We start from the raw sequence: 22,755 nt of genomic DNA, 5'->3' as shown, positions 1-22,755 counted from the left end.
ACGCTGCCTCTCTGCAGGGGGTTCTTGGCTCTTGATTGGATAGATTGATAGCAGCGCATCCATTGGCGCCCGCTGCTTTCAATCCAATCATGTGGGCACTGGGGGGGCAGGGCCGAGTCATACATTCAGCGTCTATGGACTCGGGAGCACGCCCACAAGGTAACCCCCTTGGGAGAGCGCTTCTCCTGGGGGGTTATCTGATGTGGGGAGGAGCCCCGAGAGCGACGACATGGTTCAGGGCCACTCTGTGCAAAACAAGCTACACAGTGGAGGTAAGTACGATAGGTTTGTTATTTATAAAAAAAAAAGAAACAAACCCTTACAATCACTTTAAAGGTCAGTAGAAGCTTACTCTGTATGCCAAGCAGAAAAGCGCCTCTAAGTGTAGTACCTTCACACAATTTACTGACACACTAATGAGGGGCAACTCACATGTAATAAAAGATGATAAGGCCATTCCCTTCCTGTATCACGGTTCCAGATTTGAGGACCTTAGTCGTTCTACATCTTTGATGTTGACCAGTGTTGATAAGCATTAACCTCTTGTATGCCATGTGAGTTGCCCCTCGTTAGCGTGTCAATAAATTGTATAAAAGGTATTACACTTGGAGGCACTTGTCTGCTTTTTATTTCCTTGTTGGACTTAACCTTTAACTCTTGAGCCCCAGCTCCGCTGCATGACCTACAATAATGCAGAGCATTTCACAATAATTTGCCAAGACCAAACATTTAAGCAATGTAATGCGTTGAAAATGAAAAGCAATATGCTCATAGCACCCCCAAGTGACAGAGTACTCACTGCCAGTTCCTTGACCTTGCTGGCTATTTGCATTTTCTCCTCTTCCAGGCTGTGGATATCCCGCTTCACCCTCTGCAGTTGCTCCCATGAGCTCACCTGTGAAATCAACAAGATAGAAAATCCCTTTACATCGTTTTCCTCTGATAGGACAAAACACTCCTAAAGTTCGCACTGTCGCTGAATGAAACCTGACCCTGACCCCTTCTGTATCTGATTGGAATGGAGATCAGTCTTGTCTTCTGTAATTAATCTGTCTTTGAAATGTGCAAACTGTTATGCCCTGTACACAGTCGGACTTTCCGGCGAGCAAAATCCAGCGGATTTTTTCCGATGGATTTTGGCCCAATCTTGTCTTGCATACACACGGTCGCACAAAGTCGTTGGAAAAATCCAATTGTTCTGAACGTGGTGACGTAGAACACGTACGAGGGGACTATAAACGGGCCAGTAGCCAATAGCTTTCGTCTTGTAATTCATTCTGAGCATGCGTGACACTTTGTCCGTCGGAACGGTCTACACACGATCGGAATTTAAACGATTGGATTTTGTCGCAAAATTTCAGATCCTGCTCTCAAACTTTGTGTGTAGGAAATTCAGATGGAAAAAGTCAGATGGAGCGCACACACAATCGGAATTTCCGACAACGCGATCCGATCGCATATTTTCTGTCGGAAAGTCTGACCGTGTGTAGAGGGCATTACACTTGGCTGCCCAGGAACGCAGACACACAGCTCTGCGAACTCGTCAGAGACTTTGGGGAAGGAGGCGCAGCCTGATTTGGGACCAATTGGGTTGCTAATTTACTAAAAAGGAAAAAAAAAAAAAAGAAAAGAAAAAAGAAGTCTCCCCTCAATCTTCACTGATTGGTTATGCTGCAAAGAAAGGCTTCATACAAAAAAGGGGGAGCAAAGAAACAATAACATCAGGTGAGCAATTACATTTATTTTTTCCTAATAGGAGGGTTCATAATATTGCAAATCCAGACTGGTCATAGTTGCATAGAAGAGCAGGTAGGTACACAATATCAATCAGTGATTTTTTGCAGAAGTAAAAGTGTCAGTGAGGTAATTTACTGAAATTGGAGAGTGTGAAACTTGGTGCACTGTGTCTGGTAGCCAATCAGCTTATCTTCAGCTTGTTCAATAAAACTTGGACAATAATCCCTCGCTCACACTGAGGGCTGGTGTGAAGTTCTGACAGTTCAGCTGAACTCACACGATGTCACACCGGAGTTTCAGTGCTACTTCGGGGCGATTAGACAGCGATCTGTGCGGGTTCAGGCACAGACGTCTCTTCATATCACCCCCAAAGTCACCAAAAGTACTGCAGGGACTACTTTTAGGAGTCGGCGTGGGCCGCAAAGCTGATGATCATCGATTTGACTCTGGAGGAAGAGGGTCCTCCCTTGAAACACGTTAGCCACCCTGCAATACCGCCTGGTCCTCCGACATCTTTGGTTTGCACTATAGACCCAGAGATACCATTCCCTATCGCTGTAGCCCTGACATGCTGGCATATCACGCTTCTATGTGAGTATAGCCATTGCCGTGTTACTTTTATTAAAATGCTCTTTATACTGCACAAGGTCAGTACACCCTCCCTTCTTTTCTGTATGTGTCAGTCTGTGCCAGGTGTCAGTAAGGTGTAAGTGGCAAGTGTCAGTAACAATCAGTAAGAAATGTGTGTCAGTAAGCACCACGGGTAAGTGCTGTGTGTCAGTCAGTGGTGTGCTGAGTAGTCAGTACAGTGTCAGTAAGGGTTGGGTGTCAGTCAGTAAGGTGTCAGCCATGAGGTAGGCAGTGGTGGTGTATGGGTTAGTCAGTAAGTGTTGTGTGTCAGTCAGTAAAGTGTGTCAGTCAGTAAGATGTCAGAAGGTGCTCCGTATCAGTCAGTAAGATGTCAGTAATAATGTGTCAGTCAGTAAGTGCTGTGTGTCAGTCAGTGAAGTGTTGGGTGTTAGCGGTCAGTAAGTGTTGTGTGTCAGTCAGTAAAGTGTGTCAGATGTGAGCAAGTGTTGGGTGTCAGTCAGTAAGGAGTAAGTGCTGCTTGTCAGTAAGTGCAGTGTCAGTCAGTAAGGTGTACTGTGTGTCAGTCAGTGTTGGGCATCAGTCAGTAAGGTGTCATTAAGTGCTGTGCCAGTCAGTAAAGTGTCAGTCAGTAAGTGTTGGGACATCAGTCAGTAAAGTGTGTGTCAGTAAGGTGTCAGTAAGTGCTGCGTGTCAGTAAGTAAAGTGTCAGTAAGCTTGCAATCAGTAGTGTCAGTAAGTGTTGTGCGTCAGTCAGTGACGGGTCGGTCAGTAAATTGTCAGATGTCAGTCAGTAAGTTGCCAGTAAGTGTTGCATGTCAACAAGTGCTGTCAGTAAGTGCTGTATGTCAGTCAGTAAGTGCTGCGTGTTGGTAAGGTGTCAGTCAGTAAGTTGTCAGTAAGTGCTGTATGTCAGTACATTTCAGGTGTCAGTCTGTAAAGGGTCAGTAAGTGCTGTGTGTCAGATGTCAGTAAGTTTTGGGGGTCAGTCAGTAAGGCGTCAGTAATTGCTGTGTCAGTGTGTGTCAGTCAGTAAATTGACAGTGAGTACTGTGTGTGTCAGTAAAGTGTCAGTAAGTACTGTGTCAGTAAGTGATGTGTGTCAGTAAGTGTGTGTCAGCCAGTAAGGTGTCATTAAGTGCTGTATGTCAGTCAGATGTCAGTATGTTCCAGGTGTCAGTCAGATGTCAGTAAGTGTTGGGTGTCAGTAATTGCTGTATCAGTGTGTGTCAGTCAGTAAATTGACAATGAGTACTGTGTCAGTCAGTAAAGCGTCAGTAAGTACTGTGTGTCAGCCAGTAAGGTGTCAGTAAGTGATGTGTCAGTAAGTGCTGTGAGTCAGTAAGTGTGTGTCAGCCAGTAAGGTGTCATTAAGTGCTGTATGTCAGTACATTTCGGGTGTCAGTAAGATGTCAGTACGTGTTGGGTGTCAGGAATTGTTGTCAGTGTGTGTCAGTCAGTAAATTGACAGTGAGTGCTGTGTCAGTCAGTAGAGTGTCAGTAAGTACTGTGTGTCAGTCAGTAAGGTGTCAGTAAGTACTGTGTGTCAGTCAGTAAGGTGTCAGTAAGTGTTGCACATCAGTCAGTGTTATGTGTCAGTAAAGTGTCAGTCGGTAAGGCGTCAGTAAGTGCTGTATGTCAGTCAGCTGTCAATATGTTTTGGGTGTCAGTAAGTGCTGTTTGTCAGTCAGATATCAGTGTTAGGTGTCAGTCAGTAAGGTGTCAGTAAATTGACAGTGCGTACTGTGTGTCAGTCAATAAAGTGTCAGTAAGTGCTGTGTGTCAGCCAGTAAGGTGTCAGTAAGTACTGCGCACCAGTCTGCAAGGTGTCAGTAAGTATCAGTAAGCGTTGGGTGTCAGTCAGATATCAGTACGTTTCGGGTGTATGTCAGTAAGTGCTGTGTGTCTGTCAGATGTCAGTAAGTGTAAGGTGTCAGTAATTGCTGTGTCAGCCAGTAAATTGACAGTGAGTACTGTGCGTCAGTCAGTAAAGTGCCAGTAAGTACTGTGTGTCAGTCAGTAAGGTGTCAATAAGCATATGGCAGTCAATGAGGTGCCAGTAAGTGTTGTGTGTCAGTCAGTAAGGTGTCAGTAAGTACTGTGTCAGTAAGTGTGGCATGTCAGTGAGCAAAGTGTCAATAAGTGTTGGGTGTCAGTCAGTAAGGTGTCATAAGGTGTCGGTAAATGTTGGCGGTCAGGCAGTCAGTGTTGGGTGGCAGTCAGTGCTATGTTTCAGTCAGTAAGGTGTCAGTAAGTGTTGGCACAGTCAGTGCTGTGTGTCAGTGAGATGTCAGTAAAATATCAGTGTTGGGTTTCAGTCATTGGTGGTGTGTCAGTGAGATGTCAGTAAAATGTCCGTCAGTGGCGGGGTGTCAGTGAGATGTCAGTAAAATGTCCGTCAGTGGCGGGGTGTCAGTGAGATGTCAGTAAAGTGTCAGTGATCGGCGCCCCTCACCAGAGCTCTCAATTCCCCCTCCGGAGCTCTCCCGGGTCTCCTCTCTCTCAGCTCCCGCTCCGCCTCCTCCAGCTCCCGGCTCAGTCTCTCCATGTCCAGCTGAGGCCGCCCGCTGTATCCCTCCTTCACATGTCCGTAGAGGCGGCTCGCCGGTTCCCCCCCACTCAGTGCCCGGCTCCCCGCCGCTCCCCTCCACACAGACCGGGCACACAGCCTGACCAGCATGCGGGCTGCCATCTTCTCCGGGAACCCCGAAACTGACCAATCACAACGCGAACCGGACTCTCTGGCACTGCCATCGGCCAATCGTGGAACGTCCTAGAATTCTTCAATTGCTCTACCCAATCACAGGCAATCTGTATGCCTGCCGCACACACTGCGCCAATCATGGAACAAAAACTTGAAAACCTTGTAGCAGGCTTTTTAGTAGTGGACTGTCATTGGCGAAGAGACGTCTAGTTGCTTATTAGAGGGGCGAGGCTTCAATTATGTGATTGGGCGAGAGGAAAAGCTCCGCCCGGTATTGCTGTGACCCGGAAGTAGCCGCTCATGGTGTACTGAGTGTGTGGGTCGGGTGTTGGGGGTTCTTCAAGGTGAGTGAGAATCAGCAAGGCATGCTGGGACTTCTAGTGTGATAATGAAGTATATGACTATACAGCGAGGAAGATTGTAATCCCCAATGATAGAAGTACACGGGGAGCTCCGCTTCATGCTGGTAAAGGAGCTCCCTGTGTGTTGACTGTCCCCTTATGTGCAGCACATGAATGTCAGCATGGAGTCCTCCTCCCCGGAGAGACGCCATACACCGATTCCCCATAGTCTTCCTTTTAGTTGTGAGTCAGATTTATCAGCACAATTTTATACAGTATGAGAGATACAATCTGTATAATATATATGAATGAAATACTTGTATAGCGCACAATGCGAACTGAATCGCCTCTAGGCGCTGTGGCGAGCTTTGATCATCTGGTAAAAGAGGAAGGTCGAGTTTTTTCCTAAAAGCCAGGTGATTTTCTTCCAGGCGGATGTTGATTGGTAGAGCATTCCATAGCCGAGGCCCTTGGACAGCGAATCTCCGATCACCCTTGGATTTATACCGGGCTTTGGGCACGAGGGGGAGGTTTTTGTTGGCTGATTAAAGACTGCGGTTTGGTGTGTAATGATTTATTTTCTCCATTAGGTATTGCGGAGCTTCTCTATGCACGCATTTGTGGGTGAGGCAAAGGGTCTTGAACGTGATCCGATTTTTTACGGTTAGCCAATGTAAGCTCCTCAGCGAAGGAGAAATGGATTCCCAGGGTTTTTTTCCTGTTATCAGCCTTGCCGCCGTGTTTTGGATCAGTTGTAATCGCGCAAGTTGATATTGTGGTAATCCTATGTAAAGCGAGTTTGCGTAGTCCAGTCGTGAATTAATGATTGTTCCAACTACCACTGCTTTGTCATTCTTTGGGATAAAAGGGATGAGTCTGCGAAGCATGCGCAGCAGGTGGTGAGATCCACTGACTACTGCTCCTATTTGCGCATCCATTGACATTTGTGCGTCTAAAATAACCCCAAGACTCTTCGCTTTGGTCTTTGGGGAGATAGTCTGCCCAAAGACGGTTGGTGGAGACCAGGAGGTTTTGGTTGCGGGCTTATGATTTGGGTGTAAGATAAGAAGCTTTGTCTTTGATTCGTTCAGCTGGAGGGAGTTAGTGGTCATCCAGTCCTCTATTGATTTGAGGCAGTTTTCAAGTTGTTGTTGGTGATCTTTTTTTTTTCCATTGATCTGGAAATAAAGTTGCGTGTCGTCAGCGTAAGAGTGGAAGCAGAGATCTGAGCATCTGATGATTTGAAGGAGTGGGGAATGTAAATGTTGAAGAGACTGGGTGATAAAGGAGAGCCTTGAGGGACTTCGCAGGTGACTGCCCGAGTTTCGGAGAGGAATTTTCCTAGTTTCACTGTCTGTGACCGATTTCCTAGGAAGGACGCGAACCAATGGAGATCTATGTCTTGGACTCCGGCTACTTCTGTGAGGCGGACGAGTAGAGTATTGTGATCTACTGTATCAAACGCTGCACTTAGGTCTAGCAGTACGAGGAGACACGGCTCTCCGTCATCTGCTGCTTCGAGGGCGTCATCCCAAATCTTGAGGAGAGCGGTTTCTGTTCCATGACTCGGGCGGAAGCCTGATTGCAGCGGGTCCAGGAGTTTGTGAGTATCCAGGTGAAGTTGTAGCTGATTTACTACAGCTTTCTCCATGATCTTAGAAATGGTGTTGAGGCTTGTAATTGGCCTACGGTTGTTTGGATCCTGAGGGTCCAGGTTTGGTTTCTTGAGTAGAGGTTTGACGATGTATGCTGGGAACAATCCCTTCGTGGAATGATCGGTTTATGAGGTGGGTTATGGTTGGAGCCACGATGTCGGAGCATTCTTTCAGTAGTTTTGTGGGGATGATGTCAATAGGTGAGGTACTGTCGCGCAGTTTATTAATGATGTTTTTTGCGGTGTCTACGGTAATTGGGGATAGTGAAAATTTCGGCGGTTGCGGTATGTTGGTGCAGACATCCTCTTTATGTATTTGCTGGCTGAGGTCGGATGTTTTCTTCTGACAAATTGTTTCCCTGATGGTTTTGACTTTATCGATGAAAAAATCCGACAGTTTGTCACAGTAATCCTGGGATTCGCTTTCTGGGGGTTCTAGGCACACCGGATTCATTGATTAACCAGTTTAAACAGTTCCCGCGGTTGGTTTGCAGCCGTTGAGATTGTATATGAGAAGTGGTCCTTTTTGGCTTTGAAGATTGCTTTCCGATAATTCTCTGTGAGACCTTTGTAGTTAAAGTGGTTTTCCTCAGTGGGATTTCTTCTCCATGTTCTTTCCGCTCTTCTGCTTTCTTGCTTTAGTACGGCGAGGAAGCTATTAAACCATCCAGAGTTTTTCTTCCTGATGAGAGCCCTGCGTTTTGGTGCTACCGAGTCTGCTGATTGCAGTAATGCCTTGTTCAGGGAGTTGAGTGTTTCCTCCGTAGAGTGGTTTAAGGTTATTGTAGTTATCTTGTTGGACAGAGTGGATTTGAAGGATTCAGTGTACAGTTTTTTTATGTGATCTGGTCCAGTGCGTTGTTACAGGTTTCAGAGTTATGTTGTCGAGTATGTTGACATCAATGTTCTGTTTGAAAATGAGGTCCAGGGTGTGTCCTGACCCATGCGTGGGAGTCTTTATCAGTTGCTGGAGACCCAGTTCTTCTAGTTGATTGATGCAGGCAGTCGCGATGGGGTCTTTAGGCTCGTTTGCCCAAAGGTTGAAATCTGAGTGCCAGGAAATTTTTGAATTTTAGGGTGGGCATTGCAAAGGATTCCGTGAGGGGTGAAAGAAGATTGGACTTTGGTCCCGGTGGTCTGTAGCACAGTAGAATATGAGTGGTGTCATGGGGTGTTGGTTGAAGATGTAGCGTCAGGGTTTCCATAAAAGGCACTGGGTCTGAGATGATGGTTTAGTGAAATCCAGGTGACCTTTAAAGATCACTGCTAGGCCTCCTCCTTTTTTCCCTATCCGGTGTTCGGTTAGGATCCTGTAGTTTTCCGGCACCAATTCGGTGAGCATGGTGTTGCAGTCAGAGGTTAACCAGCTTTCGGTGATGAAGAGGCAGTCTACATTGTTCTCGATGATGAAGTTGTGTACTTCCAGTCTGTTTGACTGCAGACCTGGCGTTAATCAAGGCGCAATCTAATTGTAGTGGTCGAGTAGATGTCTTCCTGTGGTTGGGAGCTGCTTGTCGTCCGGTTTTTAATAGTTGTTCTCTTTGAAGAATTTTTTGTATGGAAGATGGCAATGTGGTGTTGATGTTCCTTAGTCTGTGCAGAACTTCAGCTGAGTATTTGAAGTAGCACATGGTTTGTGGATGCTGTTGATGGTACTATGGGCCTAAGATGATGATCCTGATCAGGGTATTGATCCTGAGGAGGGGCTAGGTATCAGACTTGCCGCCGTGCTTGAGGCTATTAGCGCGCAAGTTGATCAGGGGATGCCTATATGGATGCGGAAGGAGTTGTTGTATTCGGTTGCTGGCTGTTCCGGCTACCTTTACTTAAGGTGAAGGTCTCCGCTTAGAAAAGAAGTCTGGCTGTGATCTGGAGTAGTCGTCCTAGGATATCGTGAAAAATGGAATGGAGGCCGGAGGTAGGGGTATGCTAACCTACGGTTGTTCCTGATTGTTCCAAAGGAAGGCGAAAAATAGGGAGGTGGGTATATATATATATTTGTAAGGATGCGCCAAAATTTCGGCCTTTTTGGCAATTTGCCGAAAGAAAAAAAAGGCAGATATTGGAGCCGAAAATTGGGCGGGCAGAGCACCACCCCTGGTGCCACCCATCATGGGGGGGTGTATAGCGCAGTAGAGCAACCTCTGCTGCCTGGTTGATTAGAGAGCCGGGAATATCACAGCTTTAATTTCAATAGCTGTGTGTTCCCCGCCATCACATACAGCCCTTCCTCCTTGTCCGGGGAACTTTGATAGACAGATCCCCCATCCCAGGATTGGATCTAGACAGATCACCCGTCCCAGGATTGGAGGGTGATCTGTCTATCAAAGGGCCCGGAGAAAGAGGAGGGGCTGTATGTGACGGTGAGTGGTGGGGAACACACAGCTTAAAGCTGTGATGTTCTCAGCGCACTACTTGGGACACAGGCTGGCTGCATTTATGTCTTGTACCATGTCCCCGGTCTCTGACCACTTCCTGTATAAAAATATTTTTTTTAAATAAGTTTTGGTATCAGTGATGTTCGATATCAGTTTTCGACCTAGTGTATTTTTCATTTTCGGTATCGGTTTTGGCACAAAAAAACCCATTTGGTGCACCCCTAGTTATTTGAGTTACTGTTGCCTTTCTATCTTCTTGAACCAGTCTGCCCATTCTCCTCTGACATCAACAAGGCATTTTCCTCCACACGACTGCCGCTCACTGGATATTTTCTCTTTTTTCGGACCATTCTCTGTAGACCCTAGAGATGGTTCTGTGAAAATCCCAGTACCGTATATACTCGAGTATAGACCGACCCGAATATAAGCCGAGGCCCCCAATTTACCACAAAAAAACTGGGAAACTTATTGACTCGTGTATAAGCCGAGGGTGAGACATCCCTGTGTCCCGTCCGTCGCTGTGTCCCGTCCGTCCCTGTGTCCATCGCTGTGTCCCGTCCGTCGCTGTGTCCCGTCCATCCCTGCCTACCTGTGCCGATCTGCAGCCTCTGTGTGCCATGCTCTCCTCGTCTGACAGACGGCGGCCATTCCTCTGTTCAAAAGCCGCGCCTCCCTGTCTGTGATAGGCGGAACACTCAATTTCCCAGCAGTCAGTGTTCCGCCTATCACGGACATCCTCTCATCCTCGTCCGTAGTATGAGAATGAGCGGATGTCCGTGATAGGCGGAACACTGACTGCTGGGAAATTTTGTGTTCCGCCTATCACAGACAGGGAGGCGCGGCTTTTGAATAGTAGAATGGCCGCCGTCTGTCTGCTCGACACGCTGATCGGGCAGGCAGACGGCGATGACTGGAGTATAAGCCGAGGGGGGCACTTTCAGCCTCAAAAAAGAGGCTGAAAATCTCGGCTTATACTCGAGTATATACGGTAAATCAGCAGTTTTTGAAATACTCAGACCAACCCGCCTGGCACCAACAACCATGCCACGTTCAAAGTTACTTAAATCCCCTTTCTTCCCTATTACGATTCTCCATTTGAACTTCAACAAATCATCTTGACCTCGTCTAGATGCTTAAATGCATTGACTTGCTGCCATGTGATTGGCTGATTAACAATTTGTGTTACCAAACAATTGAACAGGTGTACCTAATAAAGTGATCAGTGAGAGTGTATATGTGTGTGTGTGCGTATATATTATATACATTTTTTTATTTTTTTTATTACACATACACCTCCTTGTAAAATAAGTATTGAACATGTCACCTTTCTTTCTTTCTATATATTTCTAAAGGTGCTTTCGACATGAAATTTTCACCACATGTCGGTAACAACCCATGCAATCCATACATACAAAGAAACCAAAGCAAATGAATGACACAGTGAAAAGGTATTGAACACATGAAGAAATGGAGGTGCAAAAAAGGTATGGAGTGTAAGGATGAGCTCAGGCTGGTTCGTAAGCCGCACGTGCCGAACCCGTCAGGAAATCGGCTCTGCGATAATCACAAGTAGTGAGACATTGTCCCGATCTCTGCAGTCGCACATCGGGACAATGTCTCACTGCCTGTGATTAGCGCTGTGCAGCGCCTACTTCCTGGCGGGCTTGGCACATGCAGCTTGCAAAACGCCTGAGCTCAGCCTTAATGGAGAGCCAAGCGCTTACTTGTTCATTCCACTAACTTAGTTGGGGTACGTGGAACACTTTGGTTGGGGTGGGTCACACGCTTTTGATCTCTGGGGAACAGTCTGCTGACCTTTGACCTTTTGAAGGAGGTTCCTATTCCAATCCCTGAGTCCTAACCTTGTTCTTTCAGGGGAAACCCTAACCCTATCAGTCTCAACTGATGGCCTATAAAAAGGGGTCTCATTACCAAGATGTCACACACACCTCATGATGGATAAAAGCAAAGAGCTCTCTCCATACCTTTGCAACCTTATTGTTGCAAAAGATAGTGATGGCATTGGTTACAGAAGGATTTATAAAGTCTGAATGTTCAGGTGAGCACTGTTGGGGCCATAATCTGGAAGTGGAAAGAACATAATTTCATCATAAACCAGCTATGACCAGGTGCTCTTCGCAAGATTTCCGACATGGTGAAAAAAATTATCAGAAGAGTTGTCCAGGAGCCAAGAGCCACTTGTGGAGAGCTTCAGAAAGACCTGGAATTAGCAGGTACAATTGTTTCAAAGAAAACGATAAGTAATGCACTCAACCACCATGACCTGTATGCACGCCCGCCATGCAAGACTTCATTGCTAAAGAAAAAGCATGTTGAAGCTTGTTTTAAAGTTTTCTGCACAACATTTAGACAAGCCTTGGAAATACTGGGAGAATATAGTCTGGTCAGATGAGACCAAATTTGAACTCTTTGGAAGCCATAATACACACCATGTTTGGAGGTCAAATGGCACATCACCCCAAAAACACCCCCCATACCAACAGTGAAGTTTGGAGGTGGGGACATCATGATGTGGGGCTGTTTTTCAGCATACAGTACTGACAAACTTCATATTATTGAAGGAAGGATGAATGGAAAAATATACTAAGACAATTGTTGATAAAGATCTGCTGCCATCTACCAGGATGATGAAGATGAAATGAGGGTGGACATTTCACCAAGACCATGTCCCCAAACACAAAGCCAAAGAAACTCTGTTGGTTTCAAACAAAAGAAAATAGCTAGAATAGCCCAGCCAATCATCTGACTTGAATCCAATAGAAAATCTATGGAAAGAACTAAAGATCAGAGTTCATAGAAGAGGCCCACAGAACCTTCAAGATTTGAAGACTGTGTGGAAAAGTGGGGCAAAAATCACACCTAAGTAATGCAGGCGACTAGTTTCTCCATATAAGAGGCATCTTGAAGCTGTCATTACCAATGAAGGATTTTGTACCAAGTATTTTAAATTTTAGTTAGCGTGTTTAATACTTTTCCCTGTATAATTCCATTTTATTATACATAACTTCATTTCTGACCGTAATTTGTTTTGGTTTCTTTGTATGTATGAGTTATTATCGACATGTGGTGAAAAATGTCATGTAATTGATTCACCTAGAAAAATGGTGACACGTGTTCAATACTTATTTTACCTGCTGTGTGTGTTTAAAAAAAAAAAAATGTGTGTGTGTGTGTGTATATATGTATATGTATGTATGTGTGTGTATGTGTGTGTATATATATATATATACCGTATATACTCGAGTATAGGCCGACCCGAATATAAGCCGAGGCCCCCAATTTACCCCCAAAAAAACTGGCAAACTTATTGACTCGTGTATAAGCCGAGGGTGAGACATGCCTGTCCATCCCTGTGTGTGTGTCCGTCCATCCCTGTGTGTCCGTCCATCCCTGTGTGTCCGTCCATCCCTGTGTGTCCGTCCATCCATCCCTGTGTGTGTGTGTGTCCATCCATCCATCCATCCCTGTGTGTGTGTGTCTCCATCCATCCATCCATCCATCCCTGTGTGTGTGTGTCTCCATCCATCCATCCATCCCTGTGTGTGTCTCCATCCATCCACCCATCCCTGTGTGTGTCTCCATCCATCCACCCATCCCTGTGTGTGTGTGTATCCGTGTGTGTGTGTGTGTGTGTGTGTGTGTGTGTGTGTGTCCAGCCTACCTTTGTCCCGAGCCTCCGTCCCGTGCCTTGCCTCCTTGCCTCCGTTCCGTCCCGTGCCTTGCCTCCTTGCCTCCGTTCCGTCCCGTGCCGTGCCGTGCCTTGCCGTCGTGTCGTGCCTTGCCTTGCCTCCGTCCCGTCCCGTGCCGTGCCTTGCCTTGCCTTGCCTTGCCTCCGTCCCGTGCCCTCTTCGGCGGCCATTGTAAAATTCAAAAGCCGCGCCTCCTCCTTCGCCTGTGATAGGCGGAACACTGAATTTCCCAGCAGCCTGTGTTCCGCCTATCACTGACGTCGTATCATCCTCGTCCGTAGTACGAGGATGATACGATGTCCGTGATAGGCGGAACACAGGCTGCTGGGAAATTCAGTGTTCCGCCTATCACAGGCGAAGGCGGAGCCGGAGGCGCGGCTTTTGAATAGAATGGCCGCTGTCTGTCTGCTCGACACGCTGATCGAGCGGGCAGACAGCGATGACTCGAGTATAAGCCGAGGGGGGCACTTTCAGCCTCAAAAAAGAGGCTGAAAATCTCGGCTTATACTCGAGTATATACGGTATATATAATATATATATATATTACACACACACACACACAATTTTTTTTTAATTAGAATGTAGCACTGTCACAGGACTTCTTCTGTAACCAAGGGAGCAGAGATCGTCTGACCTGGTCTTCTAAGGGTTTTCCCCTGGAAAAAGCTTCCAGAGTTTGGGGTAGGAGATTTAAAAAAAAAAAAAGCCTGAATATTTATCAGGCTCTCACTAATCCTAGGAGAGGAATGTCCAGAAGGGGGCTGGAATGATAATAAATAGTCTGAAACAGCAGGGTTCCTTCTCCCTAGGAGGATTTCAGAGCCAGAAGGGCTACTGCCCATGGAGCTGCTCTATAAGCACATTTCTGTCAGGGCTGAGGGCCTGGATGGATCTGCTTGGATGCTGATTGCAAAACCTCACAAGGGAGCTGGTGTGAAGAGGTGCCCGCTCACTTATTGGACTATGTCCAGAGTAAGCTACCAGGTGGCAGCTGTCCTGAGGATTTGTGAGTACAGACCCAAAACTGATCCCTGTGACTGTGTAGTGTTCTGGAAACTGCACCGAGTATCAGTAGGTGTGCAGAGGTGCCAAGGTAAGGTAACCAGATGCCAAAAATGTGCCCCATGGTCTTCAGCTGTGACTATACCAATCATTTTAGAGTATTCCATGCCCTAGCCCCTCTTCTGTTAAAGTTACTCTAGGCAATAAATTACTAAAGACATCCCCCTAGACTGTTTATTGGAGCCAGAACATGTAGACAGATAGCGTCTGCACTTTGGTGCAACTTTGATGTGACTTTGGCTTTGACTAGTGATAATAGACAACTGATGCATTGTATAACATTTTGAGGGTTTACATTGAAGTCTATGGTCCTGAAGTTGTGTGAAAGTCGGACCAAAGTAGTGCATGAACTACTTTGAAGTCACTGCAACTTTAGGGCACACATATACTATTCTACAAAAAGTATTGAGACGTCTACCTTTAAGACTGCAATGCCATTAAAGTTCATGTGCGTGTAGTCTGTAGGGTTCAATATTGAGTTGGCAGCTATAACGGCTTCAACTCTTCTGGGAAGACTGTCCACAAGGTTTAGGAGTGTGTCTATGGGAGTGTTTGACCGTTCTTCCAGAAGCGTATTTGTGAAGTTAGACACTGATGTTGGATGAGAAGGCCTGGCTTTAATTCATCCCAAAGGTGTTCTATCTTTGCAAAGGGTGGACCAACTCAATATTGACCCCTACGGACAGACTGGGATGTCATTAAAGTGTGTGTGTGTGTATGTATGTGTGGATAGAAAGATAATATTTTGATCCTAGCTGACTAATAATTGTTTAAAATTTTATATATATTATGTGTAATATATATACTGGTAAAACATGATGCTGGGCAATAATCCCAGGTCACAGGCTATCTATCCTTCTGTCTTGACAGATAGCATCTACCTGAGCCAGAATGGTCTTTGCTGGAATTCGGAGCCTGGTCTCTGCACCTTGGACATGGGGTAAGTCTGTTCTTCAGCATTGTCCATTGACACAGAGCCTAAGCACAATCAATGCTTGTACACAGAAGGGTTACTTAATACAGTGGAACTAAACTTTCTCAGTCAACATGAACTAGTTGTAATCCTTATGCTGCTAGCCTTAGAAAATACTGTAGATAAGAAGGTATTTTATATTTGCTTGTCATAAAATGTTTTTTTTTTTTTTTTTATATATTTCTTCGTTTCTTCCTGGTTTCTGGCCCAGGCCAAAATGATTTAATACATCCCTGGAGTCTTTATAGGCTTTCCCACCCCCCATCTGGAGGCGGGAAAAAAAATATATAAATGCACATCTATTTGCAGGTAAAAAAAAAAATATACATTTATTATTCTTTGTATAAGGAGCCTGTAAAGCATTACACCAGTGATCCGCAGATAGCTGATATCATGCAGGTCTCCCTCACGCTGGCAGTGTATGGGGGTTACCCATACATCCCGTAGGGCAAGCCAGTACTTATTGACAGGAAGATTTATTGAACTTCCACAGCAGCGGCTGCAGCACTCGGAACATGTAACATGTTACCAAAGGTGAACTTATCCTTTAAAGTAAAAAAATGTGAGTGGTGGCCCTCCGCACATCTTTCTGCAGGTAAAAAGGAAAAAATGTGCCTTGCATTATTTTTTTATTGTGCAGCTTATAAGGCATTGCACCCGCGATCTGCTGATCATGGGTGCAATGCCTTACTTACAAGCTACAGAGTAAAAAAAAAATTGCTGCACTTTTTTTTTTTTATTATTTTTTAGCTGCAAAAAGATGTGCATCTTATTTATTTATTTTTTGTAAAAGGTAAACTTGGCCTTTTTAAACTGCACCTGCAAAAAAGCATTTAATCTTCTCTCCTGCTGCCATGTTTTCTTCAGTGAAGAGAAATTGTCCGCGAGGAGTCTTCATAAACCAACACTTCAGCAGTGTGAACCTCCAGGTCCCCCCGAGCTCTGTGGTTCCTCCTGCCAACTCCTACATCACTAAAAGGCCGACACAGAGGTTGTTTTAGTGCTTTTTTCATTTTGCAGATTTGCACTACTGTCCATTTAGCATGGTTTCCTATGGAACACATTCTGTAGTGCAAATCTGGAAAATGCAAAAAGCACTAAAACTGCATTGGTGTGAATTCAGCCTTACTAAGCGCTGGCGCAACTGCACTTGCAGTGCACAGTATATTTTGGCTTCATTAAATCGACCCCATAGTATTGATGTAGAGGTTGGTGGAAAGAACCAATGAGCGCAGCAGGACCAGTAGTTCGTTTTGCTTTAGCAGCACAGAATTCTCAATGAAAATCTTTACTGGTAATGTTTTCTTTTCCTCATCGAAAGAGAGCACTCACTACTTGTATCCTTTTTTTTTTTCATCCTGAATATTTACAACATTTTGGTTATAGGATCCTCCTTCTTTCGGACAGTTGTACCAAATTACTCCGCTCTTCCACTCATAGCGTCCCGAAGCATGGCCACCTTAAATCAGATGCATCGAGCTGGCAAACCCAAGCTTCCTCCTCCCAAAGTGGGACCTTTAGGTGGCTGTCCTCAGTTGAAGGGTGTTGTCCTGAAGACCATGATCCGCAAACCCAAGAAACCCAACTCCGCAAACCGCAAGTGTGCCCGTGTGCGGCTTAGCAATGGCAAAGAAGTGGTGGTTTTTATTCCAGGAGAAGGACATAATCTGCAGGAGCACAGCATTGTCCTGGTGGAAGGTGGCCGCACGCAGGACCTTCCCGGGGTGAAACTCAAAGTGGTGCGGGGAAAATATGACTGTGCCCATGTGAAGAAAAAGTAGTAATGGACATTGGGCAACTTATCATTAACTCTCCACTAATTCCTGAACCAGAGGAGTATACGAAAACGTACAGCAAGATCAGAGATTTTATTTTATTTGGGGGCATCACGTGTCTCAACCAGCAAAATTTCTCTCAGCCAGTTATTTTGTGTTCTTGGAGTCTGACTGTTTGGTGCTGCAATCTCTGACATTAAGAATAAAACCTAACAGAAGCAGCAAGACTCTTATAATGGTTGGAGAAGATGGCCAAATGGGAAAATAGGGGGCAGAGATCTGACCTCTGGAACTACTAGAGATAGTAGGAGGCTGATGGGATGATTTAACCCACCTACATCCATCCAAGATCAGTTATGGACAAAGTGGCCCTTAGGTTTTCATGGACTTGAGGATTCAGTCTCTTGTGCACTTCTGTTTTCATGCAATTTCTGCTATTAAAATATGTGTATTTTGTAAATGTGTTTTATTTCAAACACACATTTTTGGGGAAAGAAAATTATATTTTGGGGAATATGATGGTGTATTTGGAGTGATTTCCATTTGAAAATTCACTTTCCCTATGTTTCCAGTATGGCGCTATGTTGCCAGACACTTGGCACTACCATATTATAGTATCAGTGTCATTTTATCAGCAATGTAACCTGGTTCCATGCTACTAGCTTCATTTGGGAAATGTTGCCATTCTACTCAATAACAATAAGGTTTGTACCATCCTCACTATCATCTTAGGCATTCTGCTTCCCTTGGTTATAGTTCTCTGGGGTGGTATTTCAAGTGAAAGAGGAACTGCAGTCTGCTCACATAATTTGTAATTAAAACATCTTTGCCATGCTGAAGCTTCCCTCCAACCACTTTTGCATATTATTTTATATATACTGTGATTCTGTACTTGCAAAGTATGCTGCAGGAATCTCCCTTCACTGAGACTGGCTCCATCCATTTTAACTGTGGGCAGCTGAAGCTGCTGCCTGTTCACTTCCTGGACTTACACAGACACGCACCTGCAGCTCTCATTAGCCCTCTTGTGACTCATTTCTATGCCCCCACCCTTCCTGGCAAACACTCAGGAGGGAGGGAGAGAGCTGTGCATGATGTCATAAGCCTTGGCTTTTTACCAGACAAGAAACAGGAAGTGGACTGTATAAGGTATGTACTGGCAGAAATTTTTTTTTTTTTACTGTCCTAATTTAACCACTTCACACAAAACGACATACCCATACGTCGGTACTTTGACGCTAAATACCGGGGTTATGGCACTAGCTAGCTGCCATACCCTGGTATTTTTGGGAAAATCGTGCGTTTCTCTAACTGCTTGCCAACCAGCACGCGACAATATATGTCGGCACGGCTGGGCAAATGGTTGAACCTGTTATCCCCTTTTTAAGACGTGGCTTAGTGGGCACGCATGCGCCACATACTCCATGAGCGTGCCATGGAGTGGCAGAACGGGGAGATGTAAACAAGGCTTTTCCCTGTTCTGCCTAACAACATGACAGGGATCTATTGATCCCTGTCATCAATAGAAGTGATCTCTGCCATGTTGCAGTGAGCCCATCCCACCCCCACAGTTAGAATCACTCCCTAGGGCACACTTAACCCCTTGATAGTCCCCTAGTGTTTAACCCTTCCCATGCCAGTCATTTACACAGTAATCAGTGCATTTTTATAGCACCGATCACTATATTAGTGTCAAAAGTGACCGATGTGTCCGCCGCAATGTTGTAGTCACGATAAAAATTGCAGATCGCTGCCATTACTAATACAAAAAATAAATAATAATAAAAATGCCATATATATATATATATATATATATATATATATATATATATAATTTATTTTTCCCCAATCGTCTTTCAGGACAGCCACCTTTGAGAGACACTGGCTCCTCCCCTCTTAGGAAACACCGCCTTCATTTTCATGATTTAAGCCTCCTCCTCCCTTCGTTCCTCAGTTATGGTGTTTCCTCCGGTGGGGAGACATCGCTAAGGAACCTTAGCTGAATTCGGTTGGTGAGACTGAAGCTATCCGAGCGGAGCCCCGGCCCCACTCGGTTACCCGACCGTCTATCGGTCGGCCCTTGACAGTCGGATCAGCGGGGAGCTGAAGCGTTCGTACTGTCTATACACCCTAAACTTCGCTTGGGGAAAGCAGGAAGTTTTACAGGGTCGTCCGTCCGTTCACCCGCGGGTGTTTTAACGGAACAGGCAGTCCGGTCGGCTGGGGAAGCTGAACTTTTGACTGACCTTTTTCTATATACGCACTCCAATCTTCGCTTGGGGAAAGCAGGAAGTTTTTGGGGAGGTTCATCCCTGCGTTTCGCCCAGTGGGGCGCTGCAACGAGGACGTCCAAGGCCCCCCGGTGTATCCAGTCGGCTGGGAGCCAGAGGCCGGACCGGTTGGCGGGCGACGTCAATTCCGGTGGGGGCGGACCTCTTCGTTGGATCCGCGTCTTCCGGTTCCGGACGCGGCACGTGGAGGGGAACCTAGCGTTCGGCTGGTGCAGCCTCTCTTTCTACAGTTGCACAGGTAGCTGTTGGAGGCACGTTCGTACCACTCTTCCTCAACAGGAGAATGTCCAAAGCAGTGGCTTCGGGAGCTCCAGGAGTAACGGCACCAGCCACTCAAAGGTAAAAGCCCTGGCGAGGGGTTCCCTTACCTTACAACCAGTAGCTCCACTGGTGTTTTTTCCCCCTAGGTGGTCGGGGGGAAGGGCAGTGCGTCTGGGATCCAGATGGAGATTGATCCTAGGGGAGGGCACTCCCGGTGGTCCTCTTAAGTAGTGCTGGTGTTTCTTTTTTTTAGGATTTTATGCTGCTCTTTTATCTCTAGGTCTCTGAAGGACATGAGCAAGTCTCCCCTTGGTTCTAGGAGGGAGCGTCCTTCATATAGAGCCTCTTTGGGGAATCCCTGGTTCAAAGGCACTTGGTAAAGAGTGTATTGAAGCACCGGATAGCTCAGTCAGACCTTTAACCTAAGGTTCCAGTGGCCTCAGAGGGTTCAGGTCCCTGTTTGAGCGCCATCAGGAAACAGGCAGCAGAACACGGTGCATATCTGGCGGCTTCTGGGAAGGTTCCAGTGGCCTCAGCTCCAGAGCACTCTTTCACCAGCACAGCAGAGTGTTCCACCTAACCCGATGGATGTTCCTCCTGCAGGTTAAGGGAGAGTCTAGAGGGTTCCAGAGAGGAAGTTGAGGAAGAAGTTGACAGTGCCGTCTCAGACTCCCAAGGGAATCTGATAAAGGTGAGGGCTTGGGTGGGGAACCCAAAAGAACCCCTCGATATAAACTTCCCCCTGGATGAAGTGGATAAGCTCTTGAGAGCTATTCATACCACTTTAGGAAGAAGGCATTGTCGCCCCACGATCAGATGTACTAGGACCTGGGGGAAGCGGGTGTTCTCGGTTCATGATGTCTTGATCGATGCCATCAGGAATGGCGGGGTCCCGAAGGAAAACCTTTCTTTTCTGGTGCATTAAAGCAAAGGTTTTTTCTTGGGCGGAAGAGGAAGCTCTTGTCTGGAATAGAATCTCCCAGGTTAGAGACTACCTTTCTTCAGACGTCCAGGCATACTGACCTGTCCTCAGGGACATGGGAATGCTTTCAGACCCTATGTTTGAAATGATGGACTCACTTCTGAAGGATGCATGGGCTTTTTCTCTTAAGAAAATATCTAAGCCTGCCATAGCGGCCACAGTGGTGGCTCATAATATGAAGTGTCGGCTTAGCCAGATTAATGCATGAAGCAATGACGGCAGAGGAGACTTTCTATCCTCCTTTCCCATGCTGCTTAAGGTGTTGGCATACGCTGCTTCGATTCAATCCAGGCGAATGTATGCAAGATCTTCGGCTCTGACCAACTCAGCCTGGAGGGCCTCAAGGCTGAAGACATGGCAGGGGGTCAAGGCATGGCAGGGGGACAAGGCGTCCAAAGCAAAGCTCTGGAATCCTTTTTACAGGAGGCTGCTGTTACTGCTACTGTTTACTGCTGTTTGGGCCAGGTCTTGAAGCAGGGCTAGATCGCACGGCTGATAAGAAAAAGGCCTTTCCCCTTAAGAAGAAATATGGGGAGCAGTAAAAAAGAGGCCTTCCTCCCCCAGTGGGAGATGATCACCTCCAATCAGTTTGTGTTGGGGATCATCGTAAGAGGTTACCGTTTGGAGTTTTCAGAACTCTCCTCTTTTGAGACTCCTTGTCACTGAGCTGCCAAAATGTGCCCTTCTTTCCTCTTCAGGAGTTAGAGGAACAGGAAGTGGTAATACAGGTCCCAGCAGGATATATAGAAAGGGCTCCTATTCTCACATTTTTGTGGTTCACAAGCCTTTGGGAAAAAAGTTCAGGCTCATCCTGAACCTGAAACGTCTGTGTGTCTTAGTCACCTACAGATGGCTTTCGTTGGTTTTGGTCACTGGGTGAGGGCACCTCTTCCACCAAAACTGTTTCAGGGCATGGATAGTATGGATGCATACCTGCATATTCCCATTGCAGAGAACCACCAGCGTTTCCTTAGGCTGGCAGTGATAACTTCTGTAGGGGTGCTACACATTCAGTTCAAAGCACTTCCCTTTTGGGCTATCCCTTTCCTCCTCCTATCTTCACCAAAGTGATGGTAGAAGTTCTGGCATTCCTGCGTCTCAGGGGAGTCTCGGTGATCGTGTGTCCTGAAGATCTTCTCCGGTTTGTACCTTCTCTGACGCAGTCGATTTGGGATCAACAGGTAACAAAAGACCTGTTAGTGAGCCTGGGTTGGCCTCTGAACCTAGAGAAACCCAACTGAAATTCCTTACCAGGGGGTCACCTTCCTGGGGTAGGTGCTGGGCTCAACAGAACAAAAGGTCTTCCCTCCTTGGAGAAGATCCAGAAGATAGACAGAGCACTGTTGTTTCTCCAGGGCAACTGTCAAAAACTCAGTTAGGCAGGTTGAGTTTACTGACAGCCACGCTCCTAGCAGTTCAGTGGACGGGGTCATGTTACCGTCCTCTGTAAACTATTCATCTTGAAGCTTTGGGACCACAGTCAGGGGTCTTGGGACTCTTTGGTTCCAACTCAGGTAAAGAGGTCCCTTTGGGAAAGGGAGCACGTTTGTTACAAGACCTAGAATGGAGTTTCCCAGTATCCAGGGTGGTTACAACCGATACGAACGGCTTAGGTTGGGGTACACACCTAGACTCCTGTTTGGTACAGGAAGGAATCTAAGAGATCCTCAAATTGGAGGGAGTTGAGAACAGTAGATCTGGTTCTCAGGACCTCTCAGAGTTCTCTGGAGACTTCATGTAAGAGTCATGGAAACAATCCCTTGGCAGTGGCTTGCGTCGACAGGACGGGGACTCCTGGAGCGGATCCTTATGGGTCCTGGCGAAGGCCATCCTCAGATGGGCCGAATATTAAAATCCTGTCTTTTCAGTGATCTGTCTTGAAGGAGAGCAAATCCTGATATTAGATTTCCTCAGAGCAACCAGGTTCTCAAGCAGGAGGTTCTTCGAATGGATCACCCAGAGTTGGGGGATTCCTTGCATAGACCTCTCTTTTTCTCAAGGGAAAACGCAAAGGAAGCCATCTCCTGTTCCATGAACAGGGGAGATGGGAGGTCGGGAGCAGACACACTAAAGCACAGAGTTAGGGTTTCTCTAAGTGCTATGCTTTCTCCCCTCCCGTTCTGATTCCTGCAGGGTCAGGGAAGTTTTCAGGTGGAGATTACTACCTATTTTCTAATCACACCTCTTGGGCCCAGGAGGCCGTGGTTCTCCATTCTGAAGGGCCTGTCAGTAGAACCCCCCCCCCCGGGTTTTCCCGGTCTAGGAGTGTCCCTTCTCCCAGGGTCCAGTCTGCGGTCCC

The 22,755-nt window shown here is 46.4% G+C and overlaps 2 protein-coding genes across 5 annotated transcripts in view; one reads left to right on the top strand and one right to left on the bottom strand.

Annotated features, from left to right (window-relative positions):
• The window catches only part of SARS2 (seryl-tRNA synthetase 2, mitochondrial), a 48,949-nt gene extending 43,809 nt beyond the window's left edge, over nucleotides 1-5,140 (bottom strand). The window contains exons 1-2 of the mRNA XM_077480098.1: nucleotides 4,781-5,140; nucleotides 800-895 (exon numbers count right to left, since the gene is read on the bottom strand). Of these exons, the coding sequence (XP_077336224.1) occupies nucleotides 800-895; nucleotides 4,781-5,017 (333 nt within the window). The 5' untranslated portion in view covers nucleotides 5,018-5,140. The remainder of the gene's footprint in view (nucleotides 1-799; nucleotides 896-4,780) is intronic.
• An 83-nt stretch (nucleotides 5,141-5,223) lies between these two features.
• On the top strand, nucleotides 5,224-17,382 carry MRPS12 (mitochondrial ribosomal protein S12). 4 transcript variants are annotated; one of them, XM_077480118.1, is made up of 4 exons: nucleotides 5,315-5,373; nucleotides 10,755-10,850; nucleotides 15,045-15,114; nucleotides 16,534-17,382. In XM_077480118.1, exons 3-4 carry the CDS (start codon nucleotides 15,066-15,068, stop codon nucleotides 16,926-16,928), a joined length of 444 nt encoding a protein of 147 aa, XP_077336244.1. In that variant the 5' UTR covers nucleotides 5,315-5,373; nucleotides 10,755-10,850; nucleotides 15,045-15,065; the 3' UTR covers nucleotides 16,929-17,382. The 4 variants fall into 4 exon arrangements, with proteins under 4 accessions (XP_077336237.1, XP_077336244.1, XP_077336262.1 ...); XM_077480111.1 differs by lacking the exon at nucleotides 10,755-10,850 and having other exon boundaries at nucleotides 5,224-5,373; XM_077480136.1 differs by lacking the exons at nucleotides 5,315-5,373; nucleotides 10,755-10,850 and adding an exon at nucleotides 5,471-5,495.
• Nucleotides 17,383-22,755: the final 5,373 nt, after the last annotated feature.

Source organism: Lithobates pipiens, unplaced genomic scaffold (genome assembly GCF_037356315.1).
Source record: "Lithobates pipiens isolate NorthernLeopardFrog02 unplaced genomic scaffold, aLitPip1_a1.2 Scaffold_1, whole genome shotgun sequence".
Taxonomy (NCBI): domain Eukaryota; kingdom Metazoa; phylum Chordata; class Amphibia; order Anura; family Ranidae; genus Lithobates; species Lithobates pipiens.
Note: the sequence above shows the minus strand (reverse complement) of the source record. Positions and strands in the feature narration are given on the sequence as shown.